At 38.8% G+C, this 14,710-nt stretch overlaps 1 protein-coding gene across 8 annotated transcripts in view; it reads right to left on the bottom strand.

Annotated features, from left to right (window-relative positions):
* Positions 1–14,710, bottom strand: part of LOC105481350 (ATPase phospholipid transporting 11C) — a 216,443-nt gene that overhangs the window by 70,443 nt on the left and 131,290 nt on the right. For 7 of the 8 annotated variants that reach the window (XM_071089211.1, XM_024792751.2, XM_071089210.1 and 4 more), the window contains exons 8-16: positions 14,635–14,685; positions 13,240–13,304; positions 12,834–12,915; positions 11,714–11,864; positions 10,895–11,092; positions 3,917–4,078; positions 2,472–2,623; positions 1,458–1,529; positions 467–540 (exon numbers count right to left, since the gene is read on the bottom strand). In XM_071089211.1, the coding sequence (XP_070945312.1) occupies positions 467–540; positions 1,458–1,529; positions 2,472–2,623; positions 3,917–4,078; positions 10,895–11,092; positions 11,714–11,864; positions 12,834–12,915; positions 13,240–13,304; positions 14,635–14,685 (1,007 nt within the window). The remainder of the gene's footprint in view (positions 1–466; positions 541–1,457; positions 1,530–2,471; positions 2,624–3,916; positions 4,079–10,894; positions 11,093–11,713; positions 11,865–12,833; positions 12,916–13,239; positions 13,305–14,634; positions 14,686–14,710) is intronic. The other variant, XM_071089215.1, reaches the window with a different exon arrangement.

Genomic DNA, 14,710 nt, shown 5'->3' with positions numbered 1-14,710 from the left:
TCTACCTCACCTGTTTCCAGGGAGTGTCAAGCAGTAGGGGAACCAGGAAGGTCAGTGAGGGATAAGAAGCAACTCCCATACTCAAGGATTCTGCTACTAGTAATCCCAAACCATAACTACGTTGGGTGGCTGCATGTAAACATTACTGGTAGACTGGTCAGTACCCCGATCCATATAAAAGTCATCCTTTCAGTTCCTGTTCGAACACCCAGGGCAGAGGGATATGGTTCTGCTACCAAGAAAAGGCACATCCTGTCATAACAAGGGTTCTATCACTAACAATTTGGTAAATAGAACATCTGTGCTTAAAAAAAATACATGAAGGCATATGCTAAAGCTACTGCTTTGCATGACTTTCACTAATCCTACAATACTACATGAAATGATTCTCTTTCCTGAAAGAGTGAATCAACCAATAAGCCTGCAAATCAACAAAGAGAAAAATTCAAGCTTTTCAGATATGTACCTTCTTGAGTCTTCACAATTACACTCATACGTCGCCGGACGGCATCAAAGTTTAAGGTGTGAAGAAGTTCATATCTTTAAGAGAAGAGAAAGGAGAAAAGTAAAAAACCTAGAATATACTGAGAAAAATAAAGCACAACAGAAATATGTTAAGATATTTAAACATCTTAACAGAGAAGACAGCTATTCTCTTTGCATGAGGGTCACTAGTTGTGTGCACAACTGGTACTTTCCTTTGTCTTAGAATTTCTCTGAACATAGAACATGCTGTCAGAGGATACCAGTGTTAGTTAAGGGGTATTTATAGCCCCTCACTATATTACTTAAAATGGTAAGAATGACCACATAGAAATGGAGGATAAAGAGCTGTCCCACCAAGCCATATTTGGAGGGGTCTAGAAACAGTCCCACTCTGCCAATTTTTTTGGCAGCATTTATGCATGGAGTGTCAGACACAGTGCTAGGTGCTGGGGAATAGAGGTGAATCTGCCTGAGTCCCTTCCCTTATGCAGGTCACCATATGAAAAGACACTGGGGCATCAGAGTACTTGCCCTGAGGCTCACACCTGAACATTCCGAACAAAACAAGGCTTCTGGTTTACAGCAAAGCTGTCTTTATTGGTTCGGCTTGCAATCCCAGAGTGATTGCTTGGACACCAGATAGCAGGTTTCACATATATTCACTGATTTTTCTTGTAGCATGTGTTAGAAACCTGAAATGGCATCTAAATTTGAGAAACATTCCAGGCAGACTCTCATTCTGGCTACTGGACCCAGATGTGAACCAGATTGGAATTTCTACCTCAAACTACAGTTTCTGCCATTCTGTGTAAAATGGCTTCTACCCCAACTATATTTACATAAAACTCCGAACTGGGAGAGAAAAGTCTTGTATTTTCAGTGGCATCATTTCCTCTGCTGCCCTGCCTGAATCCGTTTAAATTTGACTATGGGGTTAAGAAATGACGAACATCAAACACAGAGCTACTTACTCTTCTATTTCTTTTCTTTGGTTCTCTACTCTCATGTGTCCATTTCGATTTCCTAAAAATGTGAACCCGTACCTATCAAAAACAATAAAAAAGACCACGTGTATCTCTAAAGAATGATTAATTTAATTTTATTTTTTTGAGACAGAGTCGCGCTCTGTCGCCCAGGCTGGAGTGCAGTGGCGGGATCTCGGCTCACTGAAACCTCCACCTCCCAGTTTCAAGCGATTCTCCCGCCTCAACCTCCTGAGTAGCTGAGATTACAGGCGTGTGCCACCACACCCGGCTGATTTTTATATTTTTAGTAGAGACAGAGTTTCACCATGTTGGCCAGGCTGGTCTCAAACTCCTGACCTCAGGTGATCCACCCGCCTTGGCCTCCCAAAGTGCTGGGATTACAGGTGTGAGCCACCGCACCTGGTCTAGAATGATTACTTTTCAATGGGGCAATTCATGCTTGTTTATGCTTTTCTTCTCTTTCATATGATCTCAATATATAACCGTACTTTCTTTTTCTGGATAAGCTGGTAACAGAGAAAGTCAATGCCCAGCCACAACTATTGTAACCAAGGGAAAGACAATTTGGGTTTCTGATTCTACAGCTAACACACTGGGTGACCTTTTAGCCACTTAATTATCTTGAAACTCATGGGTAAAACTAGACTTTCGGTTCTCAAATGATGTCAAAATTGCTGGGAGCACCTCAGAAATAACATGTGTTGTACAAAAAGTGGCCACTGTTATGTTATTTGCAAAACATAGTATGAACATTCAGACTTCTGGCTGGCATGCATAAATAGTAAGGCAAGTAATACCTACATGTAACTATTTTCTTTTTGGTCTTAACTGGTTAGGTGTGGGAATTTTCCACAAATTTTTGGCTAAAGCAGTTATGTTTTTTATTAAATAACAGGAGACGTATGTGCTAAGGTCATTGAAGAAAACGGAAAAAAACAAGTAACTTCTGTCCTCCTGTGGTTTCACTTTCTTAGGAGAAGTTAAGAACGTATACTTTACTTTTTAGCTCCTTTCACCAAAGCTATTTCATCTGGTGAAGAGGAGATATAGGTTAATTCAGCTGATTCTGTAGCTCCATCAACAGCATCATTTGTTTTGATTTCTACAGTATGACATAAACACAAGGCACGTAGAAACAGCTCTTCTCGATTCTGTGGAACAGTAACAAAATAATGATTGTTATTTTTAATTTGATCACTCGGTAACTAGGCAGTGAACAGAGGAACTATATTAATGTGAGAGAATGTTATAACTTCTAACAAACTTAGTAGCAGATATGTATAAATTCCTAACACTCAAATCAGCTATATATTCTCCTAGTACTTAATAAGAGTTCCTGGTTCTCAGCTAGCATACCCTATAGGCTGTGTTAACTCATTGAGGTTATTGTAGTGCCACCTAAGCCAAAGCAATGACTTCTTCATGGCCTAAAAGACTTCATTCAGTAACTAATTCACAATCTAGCAATAGCTCAAGTGTAGGGAGACTCTGGTTAATTTAATGCCTAGACACTCCTGAGACTTTAATCATTTGAACAGACATCATTCTTGGGGGAGCTTACACTTTAAAAGACAAAGCACAAAGAATTATGATCAGACAAGCAAGCTTTTACCCAAATGTCATTTCCCACAATTCTCTTTACTTGTAAATTCTACTTATTTACACATTTCAGAAGTATCAGTAAAACAAGAAAGGTGAAGCCAACAATAGTTATTCCAAAGTCACCGGGCACAGTGGCTCATGCCTGTAATCCCAGCACTTTCAGGGGTGGGGGGTGATTACCTGAGGTCAGGAGTTTGAGACCAGCCTGACCAACATGGTGAACCTCCGTCTCTACTAAAAATACAAAAAAATTAGCCAGAGGCCGGGCGCGGTGGCTCAAGCCTGTAATCCCAGCACTTTGGGAGGCCGAGACGGGCGGATCACAAGGTCAGGAGATCGAGACCAGCCTGGCTAAATACGGTGAAACCCCGTCTCTACTAAAAAATACAAAAAACTAGCCGGGTGAGGTGGCGGGCGCCTGTAGTCCCAGCTACTCGGGAGGCTGAGGCAGGAGAATGGCATAGACCCGGGAGGCGGAGCTTGCAGTGAGCTGAGATGCGGCCACTGCACTCCAGCCTGGGCGACAGAGCGAGACTCCGTCTCAAAAAAAAAAAAAAAAAAAAAAAAAAAATTAGCCAGATATGGTGATGGACGCATGTAATCCCAGCTACTCGGGAGGCTGAGGCAGGAGAATCGCTTGAATCTGGGAAGTGGAGGTTGCAGTGAGCTGAGATCACGCCACTGCACTCCAGCCTGTGCAACAGAGTGAGACTCCATCTCAAAAAACAAACAAACAAACAAAAGTCTATGTCATGTGTCCACCTAAAAATAATTTTCTACTATGGAACGTTAACATGCATTCACAGATTGATTTCTTATATAAAACAATAATGCAAATGCACCTTATCTGCTTTGTCAAAATATGTTAAAGGTCCATCAGTTTGAGATAATCCATCAACCTCTTGAGTTACACCTTTATATTTATGCCCATCTATGCAGCATTCAATGAATTCCATGCTGTTTTCAGTGAGTGTTCCAGTCTTATCTGTAAATACATAATCCACCTAAAACAAGGACACAAACATACACACACTGTTAGTTTCTTCAGTGTGACTAATTTTTAGTCTGCTGTAACGCAAAGCTATTTTCATATCCATAGGAAATCACCTCTTCTAAGACTTATGTCAAATGTCAGGGAATTACAGAGATAATACTACCAAACAAATGAGGAATAAATTAGTATTTTTAAAGACACTAAAATGGTATCACATGTCTAAGGTAGATCTACTCAAATATAAAAGATGAATAGAAAAAAATGTGACTATTGACCAGGCATGGTGGCTCACGGCTGTAATCCCAGCACTTTGGGAGGCTGAGGCAGGAGGACTGCTCGAGCTCAGGAGTTCAAGACCAGCCTGGCCAACATGGTGAAACTCCGTCTCTACTAAAAATACAAAAATTAGCTGGGTGTAGTGGCACACACCTATAATCCCAGCTACTTGGGAGGCTGACGAGACTTGAATCCAGGACAAAGGTTGCAGTGAGCTGAGATCATACCACTACATTCCAACCTGGGCGATAGAGTGAGACTCTGTCTCAGGGGAAAAAAAAAAAAAAAAAGTGACTATTTTATCAAACTAAGATTCCTTCTCATGTAAGTTAACCTATTTTTTTTTTTTTTAAAGACAGGGTCTCACTCTGTCACCCAAGCCAGAATGCAGTAGCCATTATAGCTCACTGTAAGCTCAAACTTCTGGGCTCAAGCAATCCTCCCGCCCCAGCCTCCCAAGTAGCTGGGACCACAGGCACTGACCACCACACCAGGCTAATTATCTTGTAATTTTTGTAGAGACAGCATCTCACTATGTTGCCCAGGCTGATCTCGTACTCCTGGGATCAAGCCTTGGCCTCCCATAGTGTTGGGATTATAGGCATGAGCCACCATGCCCAGCCAGTTAACCTGTTTGATGTAAAAAAAGTTACATAAGTCAGTTTTTCAAGTGGGAAGTAAGACTATACTGACCACTTATTTCTCTCTCTCTCTCTCTCTCTCTCTCTCTCTCACACACACACACACACACACACAAACACACACTCTTATACTTTGTGGGATAGTATGTACATTACCCATTAAAAATATTTACTAATAAATTAAATGGGATGTAACAAAATAAAATGGAAACTGATGAAGGTTTTTTCCCCTTTTACAAGTAAAATTTTCTATAAAAATACTGAATTAAAATAAAATGCACCACATTATATAATATACACAAGAATTAATAACATTAACAGTTACCTAATTAGAAGATACAGTATACGTCAATAGTGATCTAAACCATAACTTAAATTTCTTTCTTTATACTATACATATTTTGAAAATACTTAGAAAGAAACTAGATAGGCTGAAGTATAACACAAGTATATTTTCATAAATAATGGAAAACATAAGCTAAGAAATAAATTTGCCACTAAGATAAATCATTTAGAGCATTTCTATTTTATCTCAGTTTTTCTTCTCTATTTTTAACATCTGGTTTTTGGAAACCCACAATTTTATCCTCGTTTTGGCAATTTATGCTTAAATAGTTAAAATTATGGGCTGACAGGAACAAGCATAAGCACAAGATTAAGGTTTTTATTATGTAAGGGAGAAAGAGATGAACTACAGCAGTAGTTGCTTTCTAATTATTTTTCAAAGCTTTTCACGGTAGCAGCACTGGCACAAATAGAGCATTCCAATCTTTTTTTTTTTTTCCCCTGTTAAGCCAGCCAAGTTTGAACTCTCTCTTTAAATTAATCCAAGTGGTATTACTTGTGTATCATTTAGATTCTTCTAGTTTAAATGAAATTCTTTGGGGCTTTCTTCTGATCAAAATTATTAACTTTCATTTTCTCCTAAAGGGTGTCCTGGGTTATTTTACCTCCTGCACTTGGATGAGCATTAGGATCTCTTTTGTTAGTGTCGAAGATGGTAGCTTTAAAATATAAAGTACAATTTATTCACCTATATGAAACAGTTTGGGCAGTATGAATCTGGATACTTTGAATCTCACAGGTATATGCCTACAAATTATACTCAAATGCAGTAATTATCAAACTGTAGAATGCATCACATGTACTTGGAGGTCTTGTTAAAACTCAGATCACTGCTCTATCACCAGAGTTTCTGAATCAGTCGGTCAGAGGTGGGACCAGATAATTTACACTTCTAAGTTCTCAGGTAGTGTTGATGCTGCTGGTCCCAGGATCATATTTACAGAACCACCACCCTAATATATGATCTATACTCAGAAAAAGAAGAGAAGCAGATCGACTGTAATTAATTTAACTCTTCTCATATTTTACGGAGAGAAAGGAATGAAGGGGGAGGCTGCTGCTTTCCTCTGACTCTCAAGCAGCCTCTCTTCTTCTTCAAGCTTGCCAAAAAGACTCCTCTATATCAGTAAGCTCAAAGCCATCATTTGTGTGATATTGTAAAATATATTTGATAAATATATATTTGATCTTCCTTCCTGTTTCCTGACAGAAAGCTCCTAAAGCCTTAGCATCTCCAGAGTGATGAGTGCTTTTGTATGCTAATGAAATGACAAATGGTTCAGGGCCCCTACATAGCTTCAGGATGAGTGCAGTCACTGAAAAGACCAAGGCATGATTACAGGGTTGGGATTTTCGGCCCCACATCTGACCTGGGTAAGGAGGAAAGAGGGGCTGAAGGTTAAACTTAACACCAATGGCCAATGATTTAATCAATCATCCCCACATAATGAAGCTTCCATAAACTCCCCAAAAAACTGGGTTCAAAGAGCTTCCGGATAGCTGAACACATGAAATTTCTTGAAGGATGCCTGGAAAGGTCATGGAAGCTCCACGCCCCTTCCCCCATACTTCACCCATCTCTTCATCTGTATCCTTTGTCATATCCTTTTATAATGAACCAGTAAACACAACTGTTTCCCTGAGTTTTATGACCTGCTTTAGTAAACGAATCAAATCCAAGGAGGGGGTCTAGTAAACTACTGGACCCCATTTTATAGCTGCTCAATCAGAAGCATAAGTTACAACCTGAACTAGCAACTGGCATCTGCAGTGGGGGGCAGTCTTATGGGACTGAGCCCTCAACCTGTGAGATCTGACACAATATACTATCTCTAGGTAGGCAGTATCAAAAGTGAATTGGAAGATACCCAGCTGGTGTTTGCTGGAGAACTGCTTGCTTGGTGTATCAGGAAAAAAACTTCACATATCTTGTATCAAAAGTGTTGAGTGGCTATGTGAGAATAATGAAAGAAAAACAGGGTCTTACGGATAACTAACATGTGGGGGTTCCTGGAGGGTGGTGCGCCCAGGGAAGGTATGGAAGCTCAACACCCCTTCCCTTATATCTCGTCCCACATGTCTCTTCATCTGTGTCCTTTACAATATCCTTTATATGAAACTGGTGAACATAAGTAAGTGTTTTCCTGACTTCCGTCTGCTGCTCTAGCAAGTTAATCAAACCCAAAGAGGGGGTTGTGGGTAGCCCAACTTGAAGCTGGTCGATCAAAAGTTCCGGAGGCCCAGACTTGTGACTGGTGTCTAGGAGGCATGGGGCAATCTTGGGGACTGGGCCCTCACCCTGTGGAATCTGATGTTATCTCCAGGTAGACAGAATTGAACTAGAGGACACCCAGTTGGCGTCCACTGTTTGTTGGTGAGAAAAACTGCTCCCTCCCACATTTGGACACAGAAGTCTCTGTGCTGCTTGGTGTGAGAGCACAGTAAAAACACATTTTGGGAGTTTTCCCTGAAACACATATTAATCCCATCATACAGAAACAATCATGTTAATATTTTGAGTGGTAAATGTGTATTTACCACTTGAACAAAAATGTAATCTCATTATGTTTGCTATATAATCTATTTTTCTCACATACATATAAATATATATGTATTTCCATGTCAAGAATATAGATTTACAGAATAACCTTTATGGATTAATTAGTATTTCATTGAATAAACTATAATTCCTAAAAAAAGAAAAAAGACTTTTTTTTCCCTATCTCTTAGTGAGACAACTGCTGTACGTAGAAAAGGCTCTGAAGTATATGTTGAACATGTGAAATCATCTATTTTGTAGATCAAAAATTACCATACGGTTCAACTCAATGGAACACTCGGACTCCATCTTGGCACCACCACCTACTAACTCTGTGACCTTAGGAAAATCTCTTTATCTCTATGAACTTCAAATATTAACCTTAACGATACCTGCTGCACAAGAATGAAAAGATTAAAAAATAAAGCTCAAAAATAATTATCTATAACCTAAAAGGTGCTATATACATGGTGACTGTCACTGATGCTCACTTGACCAAAATCAAAGAGCACCAGACTCTGCACTGCCCCACATTTTTTCTGATTATGATCACATTGCTATAGTCAGGTCTGATGTGTGTGTCTCCCCCATGATATTTTTAAAAATTTGAGGGTTTCTTTTTAACTTCATAACAGTAGCTAGCACACACACACATCCCAGACAGTAAAAGGTGAATAACAGCTACTGGCTTGAATTATTAGAATCAGAATATATACTTATACTATAAAGTGCCACCATTAGGCAGAGCTGCAAGATGGGAAGGCGACATAAAGAGTAGCCCCACAGGTTTTTCAATATGGATTACAATCATTTGGTTGTCTAAAAGATTGATGTCTAATCATCAAAGACTGCATTATTTTCCAACTGAGCTGAGCAGTCCACTTCCTTTTGTTTCTCATGTCAAGCACTGTTCTAAACATATCTTTCTATTTTTAATCCCAGTGTGGGTCACATTAAACGAGGTTAAGCAAATGCTTGCAATGGTATGAATAGGAATTAAATGGCATTGCCTTTAATAACATAAAAAGTTACATAGATCTTAAATTTGACTCAACAAAGAGAAAACAGGTTACACTTAATTTTGTGTGTACTGGTTTATTGAATACTAAATGGCCTAAGAAACCATTTCAAGACTTCTTTGCACTTTCATTTAGGTCATTTCTATACATGCAAACTGATAACAATGGCAAGTTGCTTATACTCTGTATTAACTGAAGTGATGGTCTGGCTATTAACTTAGTGATTTGACTAAATGACAACCACAGCTAGAAATGCAAAGTTTCACGGGAGAAAGGAGTGGTGACTAAAAGGAAGACTGTAACTTCTTTTCACTCATCAAATTTACTAGATCATTACCCAAAGATCTACTTTACTTTCTGCAGTATTAACATAGTCTAGATGATAAGAAGACTGCATTCCCATAGGTAATATGGAATCTGCTGAAATGAAGATCTGAAAGAGGTATAAGAGTCTCACCAAACGGAACCTGACCCAGGCATGTTTTCTGTTTTTAGTGAACATTAAGTGTCATATTCGGAATGATGGCTATTCTATTTGTAATAGTAGTTGAGGCTAGCCCCAAGCTAGTCACGCTTAACCTTGGGTAGGCTAACACATACAGCCAGGCACTAAATCCAGAACAGGTAGATTTGCTCAGCATCCAGAATGAACCACTAAATTAACTGTCAGGGAAGGGTTCACTAAAGGTGGCTTGTATACTCGAAATTTTTTCTCATGCATTCTGCAATTTGATGCCTTTTATTGACATTAGAGCAGTTCTACTCAGATAGCTCTAACCCTGGATGAAAACTTCTGGCTTAAAAGACAATGGTCAGGTATGGCAGCCCATATCACCAACAAAATAACCTTGTGGGAACAATATCCAAAGAAAAAGCCATTTGTCCATTCAATTTTTGTCCTATTCTTAGTGCCTTCGTATCTACATGGGATGTAGACTCCATGGTTTCAGATACTGGTGTCCTGAAGTCAAATGTAAACAAAATAGTATCTGGAGAGTCCTTTCTACCTTTCAACTGCAGTTGTCATGTGGGTACTTTGATTTAGGCAAAGGCTGTCTCAAGAGCAGAAACACAAAGCAGGGACTGTGGAGAGGGTTAAAGTCAGGAAGTAAAGAGTTTTGAGGTGAGAATGCAAATCAGCCCCATTTAAGCAACTGTGAGGCTCTGTTCCAGCCACACAGTTTCATTAACTCAATTTGGAACTCCCAGTCACAAAAATGACATTTCCACAGTCTTGACATTCTAAATGTCATGAGAATAAAATGCAAGCCAAAAAATTCCTTCGGCTCGCAAAGATCATTACATGACAGAGTAAAATCAAAAAAAGGGGAAAACTTCCTCAATACTAATAAGAAAAGTACCCGAGAAATCATCACTTGAAGAATTACAGCCAGACTGTGTTGCACTGGAAAATAAATGCACCTGGGTTAGAATGGGGTCACAGTCTGGGTTACATTGGTATATAAAGAAGAACGCATTTTGAGGAGTGCATGCCCTCACATTTTCCCTTCGTTGAAATTCTTGTACTGGAATAAATAACTCTGCTTGTTAGGTCTATCTTCTACCTGATCAGAAATGTACCAAGAAAATGTCAATAGGACAACTCTGGTCAATTTTGCTTATGGAACAAAATACATTTATAAAAGAGCCATATTTGCTACCCCATATTCTATCCACAAATGGTTATAGATGGTCATGAAGACTGTCTGTTTCCTGTTCCAAAGCAATAGCTAATAAGGTAACATCACCCAGTTCCAAGGAGAATTTCAGTAACATTCAAATTTAATACATAAATTGCATCCTTCTCAAAAAGGCCAGCAAAAGAACTGATGCTATAACTATGAAAACACTGCTTACCTTCATTACATGCCTGCATTAAAGAATTTTCTCTGAATCATTTTTCCAAATGTGACATGATCACATATATTGGTAATCCAGAATACATAAAAAGATATTTTCAGTATGTTGACAAATTATTTTAAGTAAAAAAAAAAATATGCTCTAACCTGACCAAGTTCTTCATTAAGGTCTGATGTGTTAACCAGGGCTCCTTCATTAATTTCTTCATCATAAAAGTCCTTATCCCATGAGATGAAGAAGGAGCCTAAGAATTTCTGCATTTCTACTGTGACGTACATGGAGACAGGAATGATAAAGTTGAATAGAACCATAAACGATAGGAAGTCGGTGAACATTTTTAAAACCTAAAATAAAAGAGATAGTTCATGCTAATTAGACATACAATTCCATCAGACCAATATAATATAAAGGAAGAATTAATTTCATCTTTATTTCAATGCTGAAAACACTGCTCTTACTATCAAGATGGAACTTCCCAATAACACTACATCACTGTAATCAAAATTATCACAGTATGTGAGAATAATATTTAAGAACACCCTCAATTTTATCATTATTCTTCAGTATATACGACTTCAGTCAGTACTTTTTCACTTCTTTAAGTTCTCTTTGCTCACTCCACCCTAAGATATGAATGTGAGATCAAAGTTCGTATGTAAGCATTCATTATGCTTTTATTGTGACATCTCACATACTCCTCTTATATTAAAATGCCAAAGCATCTTGCCAAATTGTTTCATCTTAAATTCTTATATAAAGAGCTAAAAACAAGCACAGACGCCTAAAGTAAAAGAAAAAAAAAAAACTCTAAATCTTCTTAAATATTTATTGGCTTAGAGCCACCATGTAATCAAGAGAAAATTCAGAAGCTTACAAAAGGTGCAATTTCCCTGAGCAGCATTTCAGTGAAAGTTGGCTCAGTCACAAAGTTCTAGAGTTTCAATTTTCAGCAGAAAACAAATTACCTTCAAAGTCTCTCGCTCTTTCTGAGTCTTTTGGTTATACCAAGGTTCATCATTGTATGGGGTACTCTGCCAAACGTACTTTAGAGTAGTGCATACTGCAGCTTTGGTCAGTAAGATAAATAAATATACAATCAGGAAAGCATTAATAGATCTGAAAAATAAGACAGCATGGATTTTAAAACCACCTAATTATTAATACTTAAGACATCAGCCAGATATGAATTAAACTACTGAGTCATCTAAAGCTTTTTCTGTGTACGACGCATAACTATAGCACAAGCCTTTGTGTGTGAACCTCAGTTATCATAGCTGGAGCATTACTTTCAAGTGGCAAAATGAAAAGCTGGCCATGAACTGTTTATTGACCACCAATGCTCTCCCAAGTGCAATGGCTGACTAGCGGAACACACCTTAGTAAGGTTCCTGTAAAGTGACAGGGGACGTACACACATGCACACATACAAACACCATTACTTACTCAACCCTTATAGAAGGAGTATCTTGTCTCCATTTCCCTGAATCCTAAATGTTTGGGGTAGAGGGCACGGTAGCAATGTGAAATCCTCAAGCTCGGTGTAGGTTCTTTCAGTTTGAAAGTGGAGCTACGGAAAGGGTGCCAGTGATGTACTGGTTATCCATGCCAAATATAGGGTGAGGTCTATGGCTGTGGCACCTGGCTTGAGGATCTACCAGGTAATGCTTCAATAGGTGCCAGGAGACTATTATCTATATTATAGAACCAACTCGCATATAGCAACTAAAGGACTCCAAACTATTGACTCCACTAGCAAAAAGGAATGAATTTATAGTTCAGGTAAATTCTGCCCTTTAATAGCTATGTGAGCTTAGGTAAGTCACATACCATCTCCAAGACCATTTCCTCATCTGTAAAGTGGAGAGGTTAACATGAATTATTTCACAGTGTTCTTCAGAGGACTAAACCAAATCAGACATACAAATCATTGAGCACAGTTTCTGGTACATAAACAAGTGCTTATAATAGTAGTTGCTATTATAATTGATGTTGTTTTTTGTTATGCTTGTTACTTGGAATTACCGAGAAAAGTAACTATTTTAATCAATAATGACTAAATAAATTGTGGCGCATACTCATACTAACTTTTCAACAGCAGAACGTTTCTGAGATTTCCCTTGGTAGTTCAAAGCCATTTTGGTTTCCATTCCAGTGTAAACAGCAACTCCTAAGAAATTACAGAATATAATGAAAACTAAGAACTTGTCAACCAACTCCTCACACAGCTGGCTCTATGAATTTTTAAGCCTATAAAAGCAGGAAATCTAGGCCCTCTTCCACTCACCAGTTGTATATCATTTATAGTATAATTTTAATTATATAGAGTATTTGTCATATTTCTTCTTAGTTTACCACCTTATAAATTCCCAATATCTAAATATAGGTTTAGATTAAATGGCAAACCTGCCATGTTTACTTTTTAATATGCACTATTTATTCACAGCCTTTACAAAGCATATTTTTTGATAAGTATATCTTAAAAATTGTTCACCATATATCTTCTCGGTATTTTTTAGTGTAGCTCCTTTCAGCAAGAGATTTTCAGGTCCCAAAGACCTAAATAAAAAATGAACACAGCTTATCCAAACAAGCCAATAGCATCAACAACTCTGGGGACAGATTTTGCCCTGACACACACCTATTTCCAAGGGGTTCAGAATGTATCTGTCTACTTATACCATATGCTTACTCCCCAGGACAAGCTGAAAGGTCCTTCATTCTGAAGTTACTTGAGGGTACAGCACAGATGGAAGCACAGTACGGGAGTAGCCAGCAACACACAGAGGCAAAAAAATACATGGGGGGATAAAAGGATTATGAATCATAGATAGCAAGACGAGAACAGGACAGAGCAGCAGATCGCAAGACACAAAAGCAGAGAGTCACAGATAAAAGACTGGGAATGCAAACATCAAGGTGGGAAAAATACACTGACATATTTGGAGAGAATAAACCCTCCTTTTGGGGGATCACTGGGGACCCTGTATTTCTTTAACTTCTTTTTGAGTGTGGCTGTAAAGGCCAAGTGGAAAAGTTGCGGTAACTAATACGATGATAGAAGAGGAAAGAAAGCATCCCTTTTTGTATGAACTCCTTGATAAACTGTATGAAGGCTGATACAATTTATCATTTTACTGAAGTTTTAATTATCATTTTAATGAAGACTTTCATTTTACGTAAGTCCAGGTAGTTCTTCCAGCATTTTACCCACTGCTTACTTTCTCAATTACTTTCCCACTGTTCTCCAGGTGTAATTTCAATGTTGTCAGCCACTCTACAACCGAGGATAATAAATACCATGGCTAGAACAGGTTTGGGAATATCATCCAAAGTGTCTAGAGCTCTGCTATTTTTGAAACCCTAAGCATTACTTCTAACAGCCCCCTCCCCACAACACAGAGACCCTATTACCATAACCCTACCAATCACAAGGTTAGTTGCTTATTCACCTTTATATTCCCTTTTTTTTTTTTTTTTCCCAAGATGGAGTCTTGCTCTTGTTGCCCAGGGTAGAGCGCAATGGCTCAATCTTGGCTCACTGCGACCTCCGCCTCCCGGGTTCAAGAGATTCACCTGCCTCAGCCTCCTGAGCAGCTAGGATTACAGGTGTGTGCCACCACGCCCAGCTAAATTTTGTATTTTTAATAGAGACGGGGTTTCACCACATTAGCCAGGCTGGCCTCAAACTCCTGACCTCAGGTGATCCACCCACCTCAACCTCCCAAAGTGCTGGGATTACAGGCGTGAGCCACCGCACCTGGCCTATATTCCTTTCTATAATAGAAAGGTATTTGGTTATTTTGGTCGATTTAAAAGAAAAATAGACCCCCTCCCCCCCACCCCCCCCACGCAACCAAAGGACAAATTAAAGAAACAACAAACTTACCTGGCAACAGCCTCAAGACTATTACTATAGATATTGATTCGCCCAACAAATCTGTAAAAAGAACAAAATTGCAAAT

The sequence above is a fragment of the Macaca nemestrina genome, chromosome X (genome assembly GCF_043159975.1).
Source record: "Macaca nemestrina isolate mMacNem1 chromosome X, mMacNem.hap1, whole genome shotgun sequence".
Lineage (NCBI taxonomy): Eukaryota > Metazoa > Chordata > Mammalia > Primates > Cercopithecidae > Macaca > Macaca nemestrina.
The sequence above is the reverse complement of the archived record's forward strand: the minus strand, read 5'-3'. Positions and strand labels throughout refer to the sequence as shown.